The sequence below is a fragment of the Labrus bergylta genome, chromosome 23 (assembly GCF_963930695.1).
Source record: "Labrus bergylta chromosome 23, fLabBer1.1, whole genome shotgun sequence".
Taxonomy (NCBI): Eukaryota; Metazoa; Chordata; class Actinopteri; order Labriformes; family Labridae; genus Labrus; species Labrus bergylta.
This window is the reverse complement of record NC_089217.1, coordinates 4,514,239-4,538,275: the sequence shown is the minus strand read 5'-3', so window position 1 is coordinate 4,538,275 and position 24,037 is coordinate 4,514,239. Positions and strand designations below refer to the sequence as shown.

Below are 24,037 nucleotides of genomic sequence, written 5' to 3'. Positions count from 1 at the left end.
TGTTTTAAAATCCTTGCTTTCTCAAGTTTGAACAATATCTTTTGAACAAAGGCAGAATGAATTACAAAAGAAGACATCTCTTTGTGTGGGAAACAAGTGCACTTATCTCAACCTATTACTGGGAATTTTCATTTGTTGTGAGAAAACACGACTTTCAGGCTCAAAAAAGGATTAACTCCCTAAGACAGATAAGTCTGCAAAGTTGCATTGCTATTATCGCTGTATATCTACACCGTCACATAAATGATGAAAAACTATCATTACTTGGAAATGAGCTCTGTAACCGAGTGGGATGACATGGTAGAGGAGGCTTCACAAAGCAGATTGGATGTTTTCAGATGTCGACCCTGGTGAAAGAAAATACCCAGAACACACATTTGTTTGAAGACGGATTAGACTCAGTCAATTCTCTGTTTACTTTTATGTCCCTCTACACCACTTTGAGATAAACACAAGGGGATTTTTTTCCCCTTTAAGGGCCCGATTCTTCTAGCAAAATCTCAGCAAACTGACAGTGCGTGTAAGGGAACAAAATGGGTTGGAAATCTGAATTTCATTAATGATTTAACAAAAAAATAAAAATACAGCTGATTAATACTCGCATGCCCTTGAAAGTGTTTCACAAAAATACAAAAGCTTCACTCACCAAAGACCTGAGGGTTTCAAGGAAATCTTTTGCTGCACACTTCCCCTGAGGGTAGATGTTTGAAAATGTAATGAAAACATGTTTTTAAGACATCTCTGGCAACAAAGAGGTGGCCTCGGTAGGTCCTTGTCCAATTAGAAATGGTGTGCTATTGATGAAGTTCAACTTTCAAGGGGAAAGGAAAGACGATTCGGCCGGGAAAAAAAAGCCTTAAGGGATGTTTTTCAAAAGGTTTCAGCTAATACAAGCTAAGCTAATTCTTATGGTCTAATTGATGGTGCTGGTAAATAGTTCTAAATTCTTTCAGAAACTTGAGCATTTGAAGTGTCTGTAAGAGGCTGTCAAGAAGAAAAGACATACTTGTGGTATGAAGAAATAAATTATTGCTGTTTTGCTGCCAGGCCAGTGGAAATACCGCTTCTCTGCCTCTCATTCTCTCTTTCCTCTTTTCCTTTTTTTTTTTTTCCATGGAAAGCTGGATTTGGGAAAAGCCTTGCCTCTCTCCTCCTTCTCCTCCTCCTCCTCCTCCTTCAGCCTTCACATCCGGGTCACTTGGGTTGGTTGGAGCAAGATGCTGCCTTCAGGTACCCTCTCGTAAACGTGTGAACTCAGAAGTTTGGAAGTTGTAAACACATCTTTGCGATCCATTGGAATAAATTTGACACTTCAGACACTTTTCTTTTTTTCTTTTTTTTTTAGTGCTGTATGAAAGAAAAATAGTTTATAAAAACAACGTCCATTGAAGCACATGTGATGGACTGAATCATTATTTACATTTGTATAGATTAATTGACTTATAAGGCTGTTTTTGATCTTATTAGGTGCATTTATGGATCTATATATTTCAGACTAATGGACACATTAAAAAAAAACAACTAACAAAATGAATCTCCCACGACGATGAAATGTCTGCAGGTGAATGTAGTTGATTTGTCTTAATGTATTCCTGAGAAATTGTCATGTTAAGTAATTAATTTATCAAATAAGTTGTTTTTTATGACACTCAAATGTATTTGATGATATTTATGTGGACTTGCAAGGACAATAAGAAAAAAATATGTGCCACCAGGTGCGGCTACATCCTGATTTCATGACGTTATTTGTCTTTAATATATATATATATAGTATAGTTATCAAATGCTACCATACTAAATCTACCAAAATAATTTTCCAATGTCAGCACATTTCGTTTTCGTCGTTCTCGTCCGTGTGAAACTACCAGCGCCGACTTTTGAGACAGCACCTGAAGGCACCACAAGTTGAGCAGCTCTCAGTTAACGCCAAGGCAGACTGATGATCCAGCTGCTGTGCGCTCATATGGATACAAGTAACGTTTGCTATTGAAAGTGGGCACGCTACAGTGTTTCGGTGACACTGGGGGACTTCAAAGAGCGGTAAAACTTCTTCCACGGCCGCACTCATGTAATCCCCCCCCCACCCCTTGTTGGAGCCATGTCCAAGAGCCTGAAGAAGAGGAAGAACCACTGGACTAACAAAGTCCATGAGAGTGTCCTTTGCAGGAATGAGGAGGGGGAGCTGGGGCTGGAGTTGAAGGGCGGCGCAGAGAATGGACAGTTCCCGGTTATCGGCGAGCTTCTCCCGGGCAGAGCGCTCTGCCACAGCGGCAAACTCTTCCAGGATGAACTCCTGCTGGAAGTCAATGACACCCCTGTGGCTGGACTCACCACCAGGGACGTCCATGCTGTGGTCAAACACAGCAAAGACCCCGTCCGACTCAAGTGTGTCAAACAAGGTGAGGTCTTTCAGCTTTTTACACCAACTTTACCGCATTTCGCAGTTTTTTTTTTCTCTCCCCCTTCTCGAAAACCGCTAGTTGGCTTTTTGACACGCTCGTTTGTTTTGACAGCAGTGCTATTGTCTTCGAAAACTGATACCTTACCCCCTCTACTCGGTGTTACGAGCGAACCACGTTAAGAAAATGAACTTTTTCTTGTGTTTTGTTGTTGTTTCACGGCGTCTGTTGCCCTTAAATTGGCAACATTACTTCAGGCGTTGTTGTAAAAAAAAAAAAAAAAAGAAGGTGTTTCGGTTGTGTTTGCAGGGTCCTGTTGCTGTGTTTGATCCATCTTTTTTTTTAGGGGGTGTGTTACATTTGGGGTAATCAGACATAATGCAATCCAATATAGCATGTAATGTAATGTGAAGTACACACAAGTGTGGTTTCAGTCGTGTAGGCTACACAACTAACAACGGATCTATTATATTATGTGTGTGTAGTATTCTCTGCATTAATATTAGATCAGGATAAGAGGATATCACACATCCCAGGTTTTATACCACTGACATAAACCTTGGATTAGATTTGATATTGGATAAGATTATATAAGATAACATTATATTGTCAGACTTTGAAGTGGACTTCAGCCAAGGCTGTTTAGCATGCACAGAAAAAGCTCAACATAGCAAGCAAATATCGTCTATATGTAATCATTGTAATGACATTTTACATGTTTTCTATTTGATGTATTTAGAGCAGAAACTGTTTGGCATACATACTGATTTCCCATAAAGTTAACTGACCATTACGTTAATAAAAAGTCTTTTTTTTTTTTTAGAACTACAATGCAAAAATATGGAAGTTTGGCCTTTCAATATGTTTAAATTGCTGATTTACTCTGATTTATTTGCAGCCCTGGATGTATTTGAATTGCTGTGGTGATGTCTGGTTTAGTGTGTGTACTGTCTTCAAGGGGAGAAAATTGCTTTATAGTCCTCATCTAACCTTTTGAATCAGAAAACTTTTTGTCTTTTTGCAAAGTATGGAATATTTATTACCCAACTTGTGCTGCGTTAAGTGGACTAAATTGGATCGGGAAACGATTGTGTTTAAGCAAACCCCCCGGGGTTCCTATTTCAACATTACAGAGGTGTCAAGAGGAATGAAAATTACCATAAAGTTTGATAAGGTCACAGTCGTTGAACGCCGCAGACGGAGCAACCGTTGCCCTTAGAAATATTAAGTATTGGATTTTTTTTTGTAGCTTCACTAAATGCAAAAGGAGCCAACATTTTTCCCTCCAATTGTTGTAGATCTTTTTGAATTGCAGCACATGCAGCAGCCTGATATCTTAACTCTCACTTATAAATTAGGGCTATATACTTGCATGACCTCTTGTCATCTTTGTGGAGTAGACAAGAGTTACACACACTTCTCTGACCGTCTGTGTCTCTGATCCTTGTGGCTAATGACGCTGGGTGTCTTTGCATTGTGAGCACAGATAGGAGGATCTGTGGCCTCTCATTTTGGGGTGAAAAATCAGCCCGTAAGAGGCTTTGGATCAAAGTCTCAGCCTGTGTGACGGTGTGTGATGTGTGTGCGTTCGCTATCACACCAGGGATTTATTCCAAAAAGGCAGCCAAGCCTATATCAAACTGATGTGTTACTTTTTTTTTTCCTGCCATGAAATATTTATACCCTCAAGTGATTGCTCAAGTGATTGATATTCTCCCATCGCTCTGCTCATGTTTGCTCAGCCGCTTGTTTACACCGTCGAGTTATTTTTTAAATGGCTGATATGTGCATTAAATAAATATTACGGAGGGAAAACACTCTTTCTTTGCACTGCTCTGCTGCCAAAGAGATATTTCTTCACTTCTGAGCTGTAGCACATCCACTCATCTGATAGTCTGTTTTAATCGTTTTTTCCTGAGGGAGGGTCATAAGCTGTGTTCACATGTTCATGCCGACAGAATCTCACAGACAGGCTGCCTGCTGAAATCTGCCTGACTTACCTGTTCACACCTGCACCTCACAGCTGGAGACTATCCCTGTCAGACAGAGGCCGAGGGGGGTCTTAGGTGCAGGACAGGAGGACACGACATTAAAAAGGCAGCGTGGAAATGAGCAAAAAAAAAAAAAAGCAACAGAGCCATTCAGTATAATGACAGATTTTTGGTTGAGTGCTATTCAGCCTATGGTGGCACCATAAGGCTCAAATATTCTTGCTTTTGAACCATGCACATACGCTTAGACAACCAGCTGCGCCATGCTGGATATGCATTGGTGTAATGTAAACAAACATGACATAGTTGCAGACTTAATCTATGAACTTTTCTTCAAACTTTTCTGCCATATTAGTCGCAGCTCTCTGGTGTCTCTTAGTGTCCGATCTCATCACCATACAACCCCACACTGCTCCTAGTGGTTATATGCATATTGCACCTCATGGACATGTAGCGTGCACAACCAACACTCCAAACCAACGCAGGATACACAAGGCTGATGTCCTGCTTTCATGCAGTTAAAAGCAAGTACACCCAGGGCTATATATTTAGTACTGACATTTTGCCAATGTACAGTATTTGTGCAATTTAGCCAGTTTTTACATCCTCTGCTTTGTCTGTTTGTAATTTGCTGACCTGTGACTCTGAATGGACCACCACTGCTTTCTCTTGCTTGCAGCAGCTTTGGGTTAAACATCTCTAAAGATCTTCTGTCCCTTAAAGCTTCTGTACATTTAGATACTATCGATCATTACAAAAATGGAGATTGTACCGTTTTAAAACATGTCGTGTTCAAAGGGTATCAAAGTGTCTTTTGTAGCTACGTTACTATATCTGACCTTGTGTTATCAGCCGAGCTTTTCTCCTTTTGTGATCAGTTTGACAAATGGCTTCCCCATGGGGTTTTTTAAATGTAGATAAATATGTTGTATTGTGAGGACAGCTGGAGTGTATGACTGTCAGCGGAAATATGTCATTTCCCCACCAAGTGCTGGGTGTGCTTGGAAAATGTTTCCAATCAGAAGCACAAATGTATAAAAGGCATAAAACAACATCCAGTGATAATTACAGGGTCGTACTCATTTTAAATACATGAATGGCAAAACTGTATTTGAGTTGAAGTGAAGGTTTGATTAAACTCACTGACTGGTTTACATGCACGGTCGACCTCCAAAGTTTGATCATGGCCTTTTTGAATAATACATCAAGTTCTCTTTGGCACTGGTCTGCCGCCCCACAGAATATTAAAGCGCTTTCTCTTTCTTTTTGCAGAACTTTTGTCCAGGTTGCCAACCTTGATAAAAAAAAAAACACCTTGTCCATGATTTAAAAATCTAGCTCACCATTCACGCTTTTGTTCCTGTTGAAGGGACCATGAACCAGATTTTCACCTGGCAGCATTTAAAAATGATAGAAGTCTTCTGGCTTTCTCCCACACATGCACACACACAGCATCAGGTGTTTTATTAGTCTCTGAGGTGAGGATTAGATTAGATCTGGTTAGATTAGATTGCCACCAATGATACGGCAGCCCTTTAGGACATAATTAATGTCTCCACTAAATACTGATGAGCTTATAAGAGAACATAGGGCAAAATGAAATTCCTAGTGACACAGTGAATTCTCATTAGAGCGAGAAACTCCAGGTAATGTAAGGATAGGTTTGAAATACCTCCAGTGGTTAAGGTGGCCCATTTAGATATGATGCAAGAAAAGGTCAAAGCAGGTATTTTCGACTCTCCCAGAGTTCTACTATACTCACTTTAAACATTACATTTGAGTGCATTATGACTGTTTTTGTCGGGATACACTGTAATATCCACTGGATCTTTATTGGTGCCATTTTGGGTTTGTGGATCCGAAAACGTCTTAATTTAGATTCTTGCCATTTACGGTCGTTTTTCTTTTTTTTTTTAAATTAATTTTCTTTTTTTCTTTATTATTTATTTTAAAAAACGGTTAACCGTGTACATGAAAAAAAAATGACGTCGTTTAACCGTTTTTTGTAACCGTTCACACCCCTGGTTTAAATTAAATGTGCTGTTGCGAGGTTTTTGTGCAGCGTCTCAGTGAAAAGAATGAAGCATTTCGATAGATCCGCTGTGCAAGTGGGAAGACAAATTCATTCATCTTGGTTTGTAGCGATGTTAAAATCCACAGTTTGAGTCGTGGCTGGCTGAGTCGTAGAAAAGTCATGTAATAAATATGTTGTTGCATACTTCACTTGCCTACCTGCCTACCTGTTAGCACCACTCTGCCTTGAACACATTGCACACGACTGGAGTCATCCACACGCTGACGCTAGCAAGCTAGTTGCACAAGTATGGGGGGAAAAAAAGGTTGTTTGATAAAGTTTTCAATGTGCTGCTCCTTTCCCCCTGAAACTTCCTGATGGACTCTTTCTGTTCTGGAGGCAGAGTATACCCGTGTGTTTGGGAGGAATGGCTTTAACCTTTTTTCCAGTTGGCTACTTTCAAAATATAGTCTGCTCTCGCTGTTTATTTACACCGTTTAACACCCCAGCGTGGAGATCAACAGGTTGATTGTAATGAAGGTGTTATAGGGACCCCTGCGCTGTTGTGCCGCCAACGTGTTTACTCTGAGCGAAGAGCGATAATCTGCTGGCAGCCGGCGATGATTCCACCCTTATCTGCTGCATAGTGGATATTCTTTTTTAAATCCTCCAGGTGCCCACAAAGCATGCAGGGAAGTATGTGAACGATATGAGTTGCAGTACAGCTGTCTGCAGAATGATAAAATGTTACAAATTCAATCTGTCTTCATCCAGTCGTACCTTTAGATAATTTGCATTGTAGGTAAATGTACATGTGCTGTCTCTGTAATTCATAAATAATGCTGCCAAAGCATCAAGATGAATTAACTCTACAATGTTTCCCCTGTTCCTTTTCCTCCATCTGTCCCCCCCACACACACACTGAAATGGCCAAGTTCATGTCCAGTGAGGGATTAATGCATCCAGCTATGGAGGCTGTCACTGCATCTTTCAGTGCCGCTACAGTGAGAAGCTCTTAGTGTCGTTGTACTTCAGCGCCGCCGTGAACCGTACGCCGGGTCTGAGTGCTGTTGGGGGTGCAGACGTTTCCAGGTCAGCCGAAGGCAATCAGCCCGCTCGCCGGGTGCCCACTTAGCGTTAGCCGGTGTTGGGGAAATTCATTACAGCAGCACGAGCGCAGGGAGCTTCAGGAAGGCCGGAATAGCAGCAAGCGCGGCTTTCTAGGTTTAAAAGGTTGTTTTAATGCGAGGCTCGAGGGATTGTGCTGCTGCTGTGTTTGTCCACAAGCCTAAATATCAGAGAGAATGCCTTGACATTTTAAACATCGTTAATTAATTCATGTTATTATAAGTTCTTTCAAGTGCATCAATACTTCGTTTGAAACCTATCTACTTGAGAACTGTTATGTTAAGAAGAAGTTGAAGAAAAAAACAGACGTCCTTAAACTTGCATAAATATTTTAGATGTCCAGACTGAGTTCCTGTGCTGTAGCACTCTGGAGCTCTCAGACAGAAAACATGAACTTCATAAGCTGAATTGAGTTTGGGGGATCCGCACACAGGCTGTTCGACGATGACGCGTACATGTATGAGTAGCAGAAAATATTAAAACAAAGCAGATACAGTTTTAAAGAGTTCATATTCTGCCCTTTTTGGGGTTCGTATATTTAATCTATGTATCTACTTTTGTACGTTCACAATAGATAAAGTCTGAAAAAAGTGTCTGTTTTCATGTACTGCTCCTCCTTGCTCCCTCTACGCTCTGAGTCCGTCAGCTGCACTCTGTTGAGCCCACACTGTTAGACCCCACGTGGGCCAAGTCTGCTCTGATTGGTCTGCCGATCCGCTCTGTCGTTATTGGTCAGTTGCTCAGCACGCGTCTCGGAAATTTCAACATGAGCTGCAGGGCTTGCCACAACGAGCCAATGGGCTTAGATCAGTGATCTCACACTGACAATGACACCGCACTGACAAATCTTTATCGAGGGGGGCTAGAACCGAGCGTTACATGCAGCTAATGCTACAGCTAACAGGAGGACGTAGGAGAAGCAGCGTTTCCGTGGAATTTTTGCACATAGATGTGCCTAAACATGCACAGGACACTTGGAAAACACACTGAAGGGCAGCTAAAACCAGAAAAAGCAGAATATGGGACCTTTAAAATCAGACGAGACGTAGCACCTTATTGCATTTATGTGAGGTATGTAGGTCTGCAGACTTCTAACTCTCATTTTCTCTCTTGGGCGTGTCTCTCTCTCTCTCTCTCTCTCTCTCTCTCTCTCACTCACGCTCGTGCAGTGATTGGAAAAAGGTCGAGAAGTATACTTGGGTGGCCCGCTCATGTATCGGCTATGTGTGGGAAACACACAACAGTAATACTCTTACTGTTGCATCTTTACTTTGTCACCTTTCTTTACCAAAGCAGACCAATGTCACATCTTTTGTGCACCTTTTGGGTGCAGGGTGAGACATCTCAGGCCATATATAACCAGCTATATGAAAGTTATCTGTTTTAGTAGGAGCCTCACCTGAGCCTCCAGTAATTGCTTGACTTCTGCTCTCTTACAAAAAACTTTCTGCTCTAAAGTTTACAGAGTTTCTTTTGCTAAGTGGCACGGATCTGTCTGCAAAACCAATATAGAAGTCCCCAGCACATTTATAACATTTAGACAGGCTTTATTGTTGACATTTACTCAAAATTGGTCCTCCTCAATTGTTTGCCGAAGGATTGGGTCGAAACATGGCCACTAAAGCCTAAATCTATACCTAAATCTAATAACGGAGCTGTGATTCCACCTCTCTGGTTTTGCTCATATTACTGTGATCTTTGTATCCAGCACCTGTCCCACTATGTGTACACAAGCGCCGTTGCCATTTCAGTAGGACTTCTGTGCAGCGACTATACCAACACAGTCATGGAAAATAACTCTCACTATGTTTGTGAAAGGAGATTGTGCTCTCTGTTGTCGCTCTGATTTGACTGAATTTGATATTAATCAAAACATATTTACATTCTCAATCTGTGTTTCTGTCTTATTCATTTGCAACTAAAACAGATGATATCCTATATTTATACTGCCCAGACCTGCATTAGAGCAAATATGTAAGTCATCAGCGTGAGTAAGCTCAAACTATAGAAAGTTAAGGTCAGCCTTTTTGGGCACAAAGATAAAGTTGTTTTTCCCTACAACACAAAATAAAAAAAACAGGACTGCTCTAGCATTCCAGGACAGCTCAAGGGGAAACCAGTATGTCATGACACTCCTCAGTCAATGGCGCGTGCCTGAAGTAATGGAATGAGTGATGTGAGTGATGATGAGTCTGGACTGGTCACCGGTCTGTCGGGGGTTTGAACGATGGGACGGGGGGCTATCCCTGAGAAAGTTGTGTTGAGTCAGACGCACACACTGTTGCGTGGGAGCGCCGCTAATGATTCTCCGTACAGTCAGACCCATCTGTCTTCTTGTCAGGGTCCCGCTGAGAGTGTTAAGTTGCACCAGCAGTAACACAGAGAGTGTGACGCACAAAAACAGACTCGCACATGCACATTCAAGAGCTGCTTGTGCGTGTCTGTGTGTGTGTGTGTGTGTGTGTGTGTGTGCGTGTGTCCCAAGGGCCGCAGCAGCACTTACCACATGCTGTCCAATCATGCCTGACAGAGGTTTGGTGGAGAGATCCTGTTGACACTGCTTCTGTTACACTGTGTGACTGCCAGGCTCACCTCTAGGGACAGGTAATGATAAGGCACACACACATACACATAGACCTGCCCTTCGCTCCTTGTCAACATCAGCCATCTGTTGTGACAAGTGTAAGTATGCAGACAACTGCGAAATAGGAAAGCTGCAAACTTTTTTTGGGGTGTGCGTCGTCAACCATGTCTCCTATGTTTGTATATTCCTTAACTGCTTTTCCTAATGATGTCATGGTGACAGAGTAATTGCTACCTGGGTTACGTTCACAGGCAAACATTTACTGGAGTGAATGACACACTGCATTTATGTGGCCCGCTGGATTTGCTGAAGTGCAGGACTGTCGCACCAAGGTCTTGGATTCACGTCCACATTCTGGTCTGTTGGGTTCAGGCAACAAAAGCACTTTGGTTAAACCTTCCATTTTTCTTCGGCTTATCGGAGGTCGGGTCGCGGTGGCAACAGCCAAGTTAGTCAACCCGGACTTCCCTCTCTCCAGCAACGTTTTCCAGCTCCTCCTAAAGGGATACAGAGGTGATCCAAGGCCATGTGGGATATATAATCACTGCAGCGAGCTCGGGGGGGAAAACCTCTAAATGGAAGTGTCCAGTAGGCAGCCTAATCAGATGCCTGAACCACATCAACTGGCTCCTTTATTGGCTCTACTCTGAGCTCCCTACAAATGTCCAAGCTCCTCCCCCTTTCTCTAAGGCCCACACCTCTGGAGGAAACTCACTTAGGCTGCTAGCCCTCTAAACATTGAACTGGCTTGTGCAATATCAACATTTGTGCAACTTGCAAAATACTTTATTCAAAACATTTTTTTAGCATTGTATTGTTCGTAAATGTAAAATCTTGCACGTAAAGTTTCTCTCAAACAGATCTAGTGTTGCAAAGTAGTTTTATATGAGCATCATTTATAGGACACTGGGCTGGTGTTGTGTGTGGTGTTATGCAGGTGGATACGTTTCAGACTATGTTGGTTTGTTTGTGCGTCTCTTTGGCATTGAATTATCATTTATTATCTTTACAATCATACTTAATGTATGAGAGACTGAGTGAAGACGCATCCGTTGGAAATAAAGAGCTTCCACGAGGGTTGAAGAAATCTTTATGACCTTCTCCATTATCCAACGTCTACAACTGAATGCTGTCTGGAGCTTAAAGAGACTGGGAATAACAATGAGCCCTTTACCTTTTCATTATCATGAATTATAGATGAACCAGTTCCAGTGTGTACATACAGTATCTGTACTGGAGTCTGTTTCTCTTGCGCTCTTTCCTACAAATAAGCCCTTTATGTTTGTGACCTTCATGTGTCTACACAGGTTTATGTTATTGTTAAGTGTTATTAGTTAGAGATTTCAACTTCTTCTTCGAACTCAACCAAAAGTTTCTGTTCTTGTTGTTGTTCGACTAATCTGTGCATGAACTAATTGTTTCAGCAGCAGCCAGACCTTGTGATTCCAAACAGGTGTTATATCTTGTTATGTAAAAAAATCACTCCAGATGGCCCAACATATTTCACTCAAAAATAACTTTGAACTATTTAATCAGGCTTTCTTGGTTGAGCTAAATGAAAATGAAACTTCCTATTCATGTTTACAAGAATGTTGAATACCCCAACATCAAGTACAGCCACACACTGTTTGAAATAACAATAATATTCACAAGTTTGTGAGTTTACCTGTGTGGATGTTGGCGAGAGAAAGACCTTGCATGGCTTGACGATTGAAGGATTATTTGGCAGTTCGACCACTAAATCTCTCTTTGCATAGTCGGACTGTCATTTTTCATAAATCAAATACAAAGCCAATGTTACTCATTTATTTACCTTCCAATTTATGCTATTTGTCACTGGCGCGTAAGCTGTCAGTGTGTTTGTATTGTATCTCTAGCAGCAGATAGTAGATGATGTATTTACAGGATCCTGCATGTATAAACAGCTTTACATTGAGTGACACCAGGGATGTGTCATCTTTCCTACAGGGATGCTCATTCGTCAAGAATGTCTACCTGTGATGTCTTTTTTTTGTCTGGATGACACCAATCTTGTCCAAAAGATAAGCTGAATCTTCCCGTCTGTTCGACAAATCAGTGTTGTCATCTAGAAGTTTTTCGGTGTGTGGAGTCCAGCCTTAAGCCCGAGTCCAGCCTCTTCTTTATCGAGAACTAATAGACAGACCGAGCAGCCCTGTAGGTAGACGCTGCAGCCAGAGTAAACATCATGTTTGTGAAGATGTAATGAGTCACAGAGTGTCTGTGGTTCACTGAAGTGCAGCTTGCATGATTTGATAGGTGCAACCCCCCTTGGATACCATAAGATTTTAGGAAAAAAAAGGGAGATATTGTATGATTTCATATTTCATGTCGGGAACGGTTAATATTCCTACAACCTCAGCTGCCAGTGGTATGAATATAAATGAGATCTAAATGGGATATTTTGGAGTGAATGCATTGGGGAGGGTGAAATTGGCTGACCTGCTCACGGAGAGAGAAGGGAATATTAAGCAAACTCCTCAGCCCACACAAGTTGTTGCTGATTCATGGAAAACCGGGGGAACAATCAATACCGAGCGATTAAAGCGTTTCTGAGAGCCGCGGTTGGCTGGTCTGTTCTTCTTTCCCAATCTCTTGGCAGGGCTCAGACTATCTTATCGCTTTTTATTCTACATGGATGAGTGTATTTTTGCATTTGGTGTCCAACTCAATATGTGTGCTTCTTAGTGGATCACGGTTGCCCCAAGATGGATTTTTTTTTCGCTAATCTTTTCTACAATTGTTGTACAATTAATGACAAAAAACTTACACAACTTCCCTTGTGAGAGGTACTAGAACGGTAAGACTTCCTGTTGTGCTTTGTTACCCTAACAAGGAACAACAACTCTTGTTTAAGAGCAGCAATGTTATTGTTATTATGAAACCACAGACTAATGTGGATTCCCACTAGTGTTGTAGTACTCGAAATTGGTCTTGGTCTCAAAAACAACCCAAAAAACGATGCGTTTATTCAACGTTTGGTAGTGCCCAAGTCCCTTTAGCCTCTGATTAAGACGACACGTTACTTTGTCTGTTGCAGACAGGTATAGAGCGAGAGGGAAGGGACAGAAAATGCAGTGTTATTGATCATTAGAAGCAACAATTGCATTCCAGAGCTGACAGAGCAGCACTTTGTGACAAGATAAAGATTGTGCAGTAAGAGTGTAAACAGGACATTGATTTACTGCCGGGCAGTATAGATCCTACAGACACATTATTAGCATGTTTATTCAATAAAAGCTGCCACTGTCTTTATGTTGTAGCAGCCTATAAACTGATCACATTTGTCTCTCAGTGCTGTCTCACACAGAGGATTCATATGACTTGTTTTTGGATTCCTGTCAAGTCTAACACGACTAGCCTTTCCCCCACTCCACCCTGTTAGTTTTGCCTGCAGCGAGGTCACCTCCAGCTCCTTTTAAGCTCGCTCACATCGTCACTCCCGGGAGTTATATTTTCTCCACATGTGCATCACTGTCTCTCACTCTTGTTTTTCCTCTGTCTTCCCATTCGCACTCGTTTCATCACTTTCTCCACCGGGGACGAAGACGGGGACCTTTAAATGGGTTCTGGAGATGAAGAGACCGACTCGGGCCTGTCCGTCCCTGTGCTCGCAGACATTATTCATGCCTTTTCTAACTGCCATCCAGAGGAAGAGGGACCTTCTGAAAGACAGCCCTGCCATGAGGGAGAGAGACAAACACACCTGATGCTCAAAGGATGCAGAGAAAGCACAGGGAGGGAAGGGAAAAGGAGTTGACAGACGGCGAGAGGCGAAGGGTTGGCATTGGGATTTTCACACTACTCTGGTTTTAATCCGATAGACAACCATAACACGGCTGTTTGCTGTGTTTTTCTCAGATGAAGGACACAGCTGTGGGCACCAGCATTTACCTCCTTTCACAAGGGATCATCCAAAAAAAATGTGCTTTTTAACCTGCTCTTCATGTATGGGTTTTCATGTTTTAAGTACTGCAAGATTTCACACTAACTGAATTTGATCTTCAAATTAAAAAGCTTTTTCTCAAAAGGACAAATGATACAGCAATAATCCAACCAGTTTGACAAACGAGTCACAGTCTTGAGCTTGAAAATAAAGAAGGTTAAACTTTTGTCCTTCACGATTAAACAAGATTAAACTGTCACCCTCTTCTTGTTCCCCCTTGTTAGATAAAGCTTCAAGGTTATTTTTATGATTGCCTTTAAGCACATTTACGTTGGCTTGTCATTCCCCAATTAAAACTCAATGTGCATCATGATACGCTCAGAACAACACAGGTTTTGCTTCAGCTTGATAAAACGTATCACCTCTTTAATTATGACGCTCGGGGAAACACACGTTCACGGTTGAACTGACATTATTGTTACAACACGTGAAATTGGCAGGTACCGTACATGTCACTGTAGGGACGAGAACTTTCAGATCAAATAATGAAGGTGTGTGATATTGAACGTTTGATTGATTGAAGGAGTGTCAGAATGGAAAACCTGAGTACATAACTCGTACGGAGAGCGCAGCTGGACATCTGGAGTGCAGAGACAAAGGAATTCCCGCGGTAATTTTACAGATTCACCTCTGACAGCGTGTGTTGATACGATGTATGTGATATAAAACACAAAAACAAACTCACATAAGGTCATCGTTTTGAACTGTGAAAATAAACCGGATGCTTTAATGTTGTTTTTGTGATTGACTTCCTGTTCCGCTTGATCCTTTCTGTGGTAAATTGTTGCGCCGTGTTCCGGCGTCCGGCAGAAATTGAAAGCCTTGCTCTTCTGCTATGGAGGGCTCTGGACTGCTGGAGCTGAGACTGACCGAACATGCATCTAGTGGAATTTGGCCTTGAGGTTTGAGTGTCTTGCCCAAGCACACATAGGACATGTGGATGCTTGAGCTGGGGATCAAAGCCTTGACCTTCCAGTTTAGAGATGACAGACTCTACAAACTGAGCCACAACCGCCCAATACCAATCCTAACTAAAACTGTTGCTTTTTGTTAAGGACATATTAGAGGATTTCAACAGTCTTGGGTTTTGTTGTCATCAAAATGATCTTTTTTGTTTTTAATCTGCATGACAGTTATGCATGACCCAACTTATTTTGAGGTTGTGATCTAGCGTGAGTTAGCTTAACCTAAAGGTTATGTTGGGTTAAGTCAGAATTTCTTTTGTCTATGATTGAGATATTTGTCTTTGACTTTACCACAGTCAGCATGAGTTACAAATAAATCAATAATAATAGTGCAGAACAGTTAAAAACATTTAAAGAGCTTGGATTTCAATCACAGGCAGTCAACTACAGTTCAGAATATGTTGGTCCAATTGTTTGTTTTCCTTGCAGAGAAAAGAATGCTTTGAAACTTGGCAGAGTCTCAGTGAGAAGCTTTTGTATTTTTTGGCAGGCAGTTGTGCTGCTAATCTTTCAAATGTAGCACACTATAACAGCAGTCGGACCCTTTTATTCTAAATCTAAATCTATATCCATTTGCTCTGCGCCCTTGACGTTTGCGTTACGCTGGAAATGACACATTTACAACCACAAAGAGTGTAGCGGGTCAACAATGCGTCAAGGATGACAACACCGAGGATAAGAAAGCTGTGATTGGATTGTTCATTGTCTTGGCATCACCACCTTGTGTAAAATCCAAAGAAACAAGCATGGTGAACACAGAGGGAGGACTGGAAAAAAAAAAAAAGTGACTAACTCCTTTTGAGTGTACTGACGGCATCCCTGAACAACAGGCCGCAAGACGAGCAAATTTGCAGGAAATACTTCGCTACCCAGTGGACCAATCAAAGGGCTTGGTATCAACATCATTTCAACGCCTAGTTACATTTTTGAGGAGGTTGTACATCGGGCTGTATACGTAGACTTCTGCATAAAGAAATATAAATCAGGCATACGTCTCGATCCCGATCTGGAGGTCGATGTTTGCATGTTTGATGATTGCCACTTGTCCATCACAGAAAGCCATGACTCAAAACAGACTCTCCGTTATCGTCCATTTAAACAAAACAAGATCGTAACTTACAAATGTAATATCATAATCCATTGAAACCAGCAACTGAGACCAGAATCACATTAGAAAGATATTTACTAAGGATATGTATCAAGAGTCGTAGAAGGGTCTCCATATTGACTTTCATTCATGCTAATCTTTTGTTACCAGTTGAGTCGCCCCCTGCTGGCCTTTAGAAAGAATACAAGTTATTGTTTTATTCACCAAAAAGTATCTTCTTCTTGTACATAGTCTATTAAATGCATGTTCATAACATTAGTATAGTGTGTCTTTTTGAATTGATGAATATGATGACAATGAGCAGGGAAACTGAGGGTTCACTTTTTTTATCAAGCATGCACCACTTGATGCAAAGAGAAAACAAAAACAACCTGCATGTCTCTGATAAAAGACTCTTAACGTTAGCTGTAGTTATTCAAAACTAATTTGGTTGCAACATTGAACTTAACCAAGAGGAAGCTGGATTATCTTTTTCTATTGACAAATGATAAGCATATTGAATATGAATGTTGAAGTAGTCGTAGTGCAATGCCTTGTGGTGAAGCTAACAGTGGTTTATTTGAAATCAGATTGCGTTCATTTATTAATTTTTTACAGTTTTGCTTAAAATTAGTGCAAAGTTGGATTTTAAAATTGATCTTTTGTGTTAGGTAGCTGCCTTGCTTCTCCTGCCAACGGAGTAAAATGTAGAAGAATCTTCTGCGCTGTGGACTTGCTCTGTTCTAAATAACCCATGGCTGTTGGCTGTTATTTTCTCCCCTGTGTGCCTGGTTTCTTTAAACATTGATTTTATGCTTCAGGAGCTTCACGGACGCTGAAAATATGTCATCCAAAATGTGCCCTCCCTGACTCCATCCTCCCAGCGCGGTTGAGTCAGACATTCAGCTCTCGTTGTTTGTAGTAGAAGGCAGAACTTAGAGACTCGGCTGTTGATTGAAAACTCATCCCGCTCTGGGCTACTGCGAGATCAGTGCTCGCTCCAGATTTCTATTGAATTCTAAAAAAACTCCCATCTCTGCGTTTTAAGCCGGGGAAAGAGTGAATTCACAGCTGGTGATGAAGAAAGAGGAGAATGTAGAACACACGTCTCACTTTTCCCCCCACCAAGTTCTCACCGCCCCCGGGCAGCTGAGCCATGCTGCGCCGCTTTTTGAACCACAGGGAGGTACGAAGGGGACTAGGCAGCCGTCTGGCATCACACTGTCCTTGTCTCTTCAGTCAGTCTCTGCAGAATTGTTATTATTCACCACAAGGTATGCAGTAATTAGACGGAGGTCAAAGGGAGTGTTTGGCCTCTCTCTCCCTTCCTCCTGTCCCGACGCAACATCGTCTAAGAAGCGGCGCGACTTTCTTCCTCAAACAATTAACTTCCCTTATATCCTCACTCCCTTCTCCTGCGCTCCTGTTTGCATTCTACCTTCATTAATATCCCTTTTTCTAACTCCCTCGCCCTGTTCTCTCATTCCACTCGTCCTTTTATTATTTTCTGCTGGGGGAAAAAAAAAACAGACTTTAATGAAACGAGCGGAATGAAAAGAAAATTGAAGGCGCAATCATCCCCCTTCTGTTCGCCCTCACTGTCTGAGCTAAAGCTTACTCCTCGGGCATAAATATGGGAATGGTGCCTTTTAGTCTTTTCTGTGGAGCGACAGAGAAAAAGGTCACTGTTTACAGCTCTCCTGGTGCTCGTCTAGAATTAATCCTACCTGACACACACTTTCATAAACGACAGTTCAAAAACGACTTTGTAAGCTGTCCACAGAAGTGGTACAGTTCATGACCGGAATAAGAAGCTTTTTTGTTTTGTTTTATTATCTCCCCTTTTATTTAATGAGCCTTTTGTTCACTTCCTCTATAGGCTTAGTTTCTTTTTAGATTCTTGTGTCAATTGGGTCAAACATAATTTCCTTTGAGATGAATATGACTCTTTACATACTTCATAAGCAGTCTCCCTCTTCTTCCCATAACAAAGTTGAAGAACATCAAGGCTCCGACGATTACATTTTACCATTTGGGGAAAAAAGAACAATTCGCTTTTAAATAAGAAATTAACAAACCCCTGACTTTTGGCAAAACTCTACCGCCCCGTTTATTTTCAGTGGCTGTATCTTCAGCTCAAACATTCCCTTAATGGGCGACTATAGTATTGGTCTCAAATATACCATATTGGTCCAGCTCTACTGACTAGTTTTTCTGTTGCAGTCTGATGTGTGTCACAGGTATTATAGAATGAGTTGAGTCGTCGTTTGTAATGCAGTAAGTCGACCAGTTTCACTGTCAGTCACCCCTAAAGCGACTTAAAGAGAAGGACAGCTTATTTCAAGGAGAAGAAACTGTTAAGAGGGATAGACCAACAAGCGCTTATAATCTCAGCACAAGCCTAAACACCCAAAAAATGAATAGAGAGAACTAGGACTGTTTTTAATCGTGCATTTGTTTGCAGCCCCGTGTACAAGCCTGCTCAACTTTCTCCATGCTTTCTTCGTTTAAAGGTTTAGACTATCTTTGCATTTTCAGGCTGGTATAAAACTTTTACTTGTGTCTTTTTAAATTCTGACACTTGGCACAAAGTTAGGTTGAGACGGCATTTTCAATTAGATGACAGCCATCGCTGGGCTTCAAAACGTCTCTTCAGTGACCAGTGGGTGAGGTCATTGCGACTACATCCGTGATGATACAGTCTTTCGCAGTGCCATAGTCTAAGCGGTGGTTTTTGGAAAATCTCGATTGTGTCGTATGACTTGGAAACACTTCTGGATCTCTCACTGGTGCAGCTGTGCTTGACTTTGATGCAGCTCCTGTGTGACTTCTTTAAGCTCTTTAAACTATCCAGTAGCCTCTGGCTTTGGTCCAGTAGCCCATGCCGATGCCTCTATTAGCCGCTTCTGAAATCCAAACACTGACTACTCCATGAGCGTCTCCTGGTCCCTTCTGTGGACTGTACGAGTTCAGCCGGGCCTGGCTGTTCCTCTCGCCATTATGATGAGTGATGGGCTCTCTATTATTCTAACTTGAAAGCATCCATTGTTATTCTGATTAGGCGTGGCAAATGAGCGCTGCTTTGCTAAGCTTCCTTTCTCTCCCCACACTCTCGTTTCTACTTCTACTCTCTCTTTGCTGTGGCCTTTCCTACCTTCTCTCACGACGCTTCCTGTGCCAGCTTGCATTGTGGGTGTTGTCATCCGTTCTGTGCAACACCCAGACCTCATGTAGAGAAAGGTAGCATGTGTTTTTTTTTTTTTTTCTTCTGTATCTGTGACTGAATGCTGCAGGATAAGCCTTGGCGCCAGTTGGTCCCAGATGGGAGTACAGTGCCAGCCACAGCTTTACCAACCCTGAAAAGACGCTCGGCTAAATAAGAGCTAAGCCGGCAATGCTGTAAATGGGAGAATACTAACTATGATTTGGTCACATTGTACCACTTGCTCGTCTGCCTGTGAATTCCTGTCACTACATTACTGTTGCAATTTTCCATTTGGTCAAAAGAGGTTGGAAACAAGCGGACAGGAATAGGTTAAGAAATATTCTCAAGTTCAAATTCAGCCTACAACTAATCGCTGCTTCTATGCTTCCATGATTTGTATGTTTAATCTTCTGCAGAGTTTCTTGAGGGTCCACAGGACAGAAGATTAAAATAAAAAAGAAGGAATTGGACTGACCACAATCCAGATCTTGCTAATCTGCTTGTTCTGTTCTTAATTCTGATTCAGAGGAAGGTTGTGGCTGAATGCCAGGAACTTAATTGGGTCCTAGGGTTTAATAGGACCCTTGTTTACTGTGAAGTGGCCCTGAGTCTGCAGCTGGGGCCTCAGAAGAAGAATGGAAACTATATATGTATAAAACCACTCAGCCAACACATGCCGACGCCAGCTGATGGTGATTGCATTGAGAATAATTTTGCCCTCCGCTCGGCATCACTTAACTATTAAAGAACTCCCCATGCAGCTTTGGACCCAATATTGTATTGGAGGTCTTTGATGTGGTTCCAGGTCCTTTTACAAGCAATAACTTTTTGCAGTGTTGTTTGCCAACCACAACTTTCCCTCCCTCTGGATTGTCAGGACCAATTCCGCCTTCTCTGTTACATCCACCTGTATCTACCTGACTGGTAAACACTGAATATGCCCCCTTCAGTTAAGCCATGCAGTGACCGTATGAGCAGAAAGGCATTGAGACATTTCTAAACGCTCCCAATACAGAACTCTCTTTTTTTTTTTCCCCCTCTTCTCTCCGCTGAACTCCTTTTTTTTACGAGCGCTGGAGGATGAGTCCTGCCCTCTTGTCATTGCACGTTACAGTCCTGCACTGCTAGTCATTTGGTACAGTGGTATTTGAGACTGGTGAATAAGGGGGGGGGTATGTTCTGTTCCTTGAGCATGAGAAATGTCTGAGTAAATAGAAAAGGAAACATATTGCCCAGCATCACTTGTGCACGGTGTTTTTCTTTCTATCCCTGCATGCTTCACCTGAACAATCCGACAGCATGTATTCAGGACGCTGTGTGGAGAGAGTGTGGTGTTTGGTGCTTACTTTCTCTGCTCCATCATCCAAATCCTCTCATCTTACAACTGCGCTGCCCTTATCAACATGCCAACAGTGTAAGTTAATCCTCGTGCAAATAAACACAAACACTCTTCTCTCTCTGTCCCGCTCATTCGCATCCTCGACCTCCCCCCCCCCCCCCAATTCAGTCTAGGAAACAGGCTTCCTTCCAGCCATGTGTATAAAGTAGCAGGGAGAGAGTACCGACTTGGCACTTGGAGTCTGCAGCCCTGGCCCGCGGTACTAATGAGGTCAAACAGATATACACAGCTCCTTAAACAGCTCAGTCCGACACATTCCTGTGCAGCAAACTGTGCAGCCTGAAGGAATTTCTTCTTGTCACAGAAAGCCAGTTTCTTTTTTGCTGCGGTAGGGCAAATTATCACAGCGGCTCGGCCCCCGAGGCATGTTGAGATCCGAGTCTTAACGCTGTTAGGAAGGACCAGAATTTAGTGTCGTCTTGTAAGTTATCAGGGGCCTCCTGCTACTACACCCACAGGGCGGAGAAAAGGCCACTTTATGCACATAAAACTCTTTATTCAAAACCCGTACTAAAGTGTTTATAGCCCGCTGAAGTTTGCTGCCAAGCTCTACAGCTTCCACTTATTCATGGTAGGAGCTTGAATACATACATACCCAATCGTGCTGTTTAAATGCTAATTCTTTGGCGTTCTTTACATCCTGTTAAAACGACTATCTCACACACTATTTGTGAAGATTAATACTATGCAAACAAGGTGATGCTAAAATGTCAGTTCAGGTCTGTTGTTTGTTTTGAGACTGTTTTCAGAGAGCGTACATTCAGGAATATTTTCTACTGTAAGCTGTCCTCATATTTGTCATATCTTCTTTACATTAACTTTCAATACCAGGAAAAATACTTTGAAGCCCTTGAAGTTCAGCAGTTTGTGATGAGATATGATATCATACTAGGCTTGGACAATTAAGCGATAATGATAATTATCGCAATATAATCAATTATCCTGACATTTTCTCAATATAATAACAAATATTTGATAGATTTAAACCAAAATAACACCAGGAGAAGTCGGTCCTCCGGCCCCTATAATGTCTTGTGTTTTTGTTGTCTCCTTACGAACAGTACTCCCTTACTTCACTTAATCTTAATAGCACCCTACCACAGTGGCTCGCTCTTACTTGCGGCTGATTTAGGATCAAGAATCCAGCCAACAAGGCCAACTGTGGCGTCAGGAGCGAGGGTCCATGTGATTACAGGAATTTAAGGGACATAAATGGACATTTTTAATCCATTTAATTAAGCGGGAAAATCGATTTAGTATAATGAAATCAAATACTACGATACTTTGGGGTATCGTGTTTTTTTTTTTTGCACAGCCCTAGTTTGAAACCATTTTTGCTGTTTGAATCTAAATCCTCAATGAGCATCTTCTGTCACAGTAAGGAGCACTTCAAATGATGCTAAAATACACCTTTTTATGAGCTGCAATTAACTTCAGAGTCTGCGTCCAGAGGAGTGTCCTGTCCCCTCCTCCCTCCCTTCCTCTGGGGAGTCAAAGGGAGTCACAGCCGCTGGAATGTAAAGAATGCAGCGGTAGCGAAAACAATGGCAGAGTAAGCTTTTATGACAGATGTGCAACCTCATCCGAGCTTTGTAGCAAATCATCCAGGCTGTATACTGTTTCCCTTCTGATTTTTTTTTTTTTTTTTTTCATAGAACAGAACTGTGGAAAAAAAGTAAATGACAACAGCAGCGCCTGCAGGAAAGAAAACTGGAGGTTAAACGGCAATTCCCCCCTTACATCTTTCAAAAAGAGTCTCTGTTCTCTGAAATAAGCACAACCCAGTTTTCATATTTTCAAGGTTTTTTTTTTCCCTGCCTCTTAAGTCCTCCTGTAATGAATCTGTTAAATCAGGTCTGTGAGCCGGGATTTTAATGATGACTCATTTTTAAACAGACTGTTGAGAATTAATGAGAAGAGACAGATTGCAGATTGAAAGAAAGTTTCTTTTTATTTTTACACTTTGTCGAGTCTCTTATATTTATAATTTGATCCAGAACATCACAGAGTACAAGCTGCACCTGTGAGGCCTGATGTTTAAATAACAGCCAGGTGACTTATGAGTGACCTTTTTGTGAATTTAATAACTTAATACAACTCACCATACCATACTACACTATATGATATGATACCACACAAAACAATACAATAAGCATTATATGGCCCACAACAATGAGTCGCATGCTATAGGAAGAAGAAGCCCTGAGTTAGGGCTGGGAAATATATCGAGTTTTTAAGATATATTGATATATTTTCAAACAAGATATAGGGTAAGACAATATCCTTAATATGGATATAGTTTATGTTGTATTAAAATAACATGACAGAGGTGCCAGTTCACCTTTTTCTCATCTCACTGATGATGACTGACTGTCTGTCCCTCTTCACCCTGCTCCTCCTCCTCTCTCTCTTTTATTGTCTTTAAGGAACATTTTTATTTTATAATATTACTTTTTAAATTCACTAACAGGTAGTTTATTTTCCATGTGTTTTCACTGTTAATAAAATACATATCGATATCGAGTATCGCCATTCAGCTAAACAGTATCGAGCCCTAGCCTGACTGAAGCTTGTTTTACATTATGTGCCCAGTTGAATAAGGCATTCTGTTTGCACAAAATCCAGAATGACCCCCTCAGCTCTGATTGCCGGTCGAGTCACCAAAAGTGGTAATGTTTCATGTGGATTCAAACTTTCACATTCACCTTAACTTTTCTCTTTGACTACTTAAAGTCGCTTTGTGTCTCCGCCCTTCAGTTGCTTTTAAGCTGTTTGAGTAGAAGTGAGAATCATCCTCTTCTTTCTTTGCTCTTTGTAGCTGCTTTAAACTTGATACACAGAAACTGTGGTTAGTAGAGCCTCTCTAAGTGTTAGTGTTTTCTAAGTTGTCGGCCATGTCAGCGGCAATGGCACCACATTTAATTCACTATTATTCTAATATTCAATGGGTTTCTCTTCAGAGTCCCGGTGTTCAGCCAAGCAAGTCATAGGTTGGCATTTGTGTCAGTTTGGATGCCGACAGCTGATCGGGTGGCCACATGGGGTTGAGCTTGCTGCTCACCTGTGACTGATTATCTCTGTCCTGGCTCAAGCTGCCTCACTAGGGCATCAAAAGAAGCCCTGGGACCCAAGAACGATATATTCTGACTCTGTAGTCCCCCTCCCTACGTGGGTAGATAAATCATGAGTCCAACAAGAGACGACCACCAGCTGTAAACTCATTAATAAATCCTCAGCAGCTGGGAACAAAACAGTCACCTTGTTTATTGTCACCACTTGTTTGTTGACTCGTATTTTCCCC

At 41.7% G+C, this 24,037-nt stretch overlaps 1 protein-coding gene across 8 annotated transcripts in view; it reads left to right on the top strand.

Annotated features, from left to right (window-relative positions):
* The first annotated feature begins 1,928 nt into the window (after positions 1-1,928).
* Positions 1,929-24,037, top strand: part of magi2a (membrane associated guanylate kinase, WW and PDZ domain containing 2a) — a 200,347-nt gene continuing 178,238 nt past the window's right edge. For 4 of the 8 annotated variants that reach the window (XR_010665123.1, XM_065951175.1, XM_065951171.1 and 1 more), the window contains exon 1: positions 1,929-2,399. Coding sequence is in view for 7 of the 8 variants with exons in the window: in XM_065951175.1 (XP_065807247.1) it covers positions 2,099-2,399 (301 nt within the window). In the remaining variant the exon portion in view is untranslated. The remainder of the gene's footprint in view (positions 2,400-24,037) is intronic. The other 4 variants (XM_065951168.1, XM_065951167.1, XM_065951166.1 and 1 more) reach the window with 2 other exon arrangements.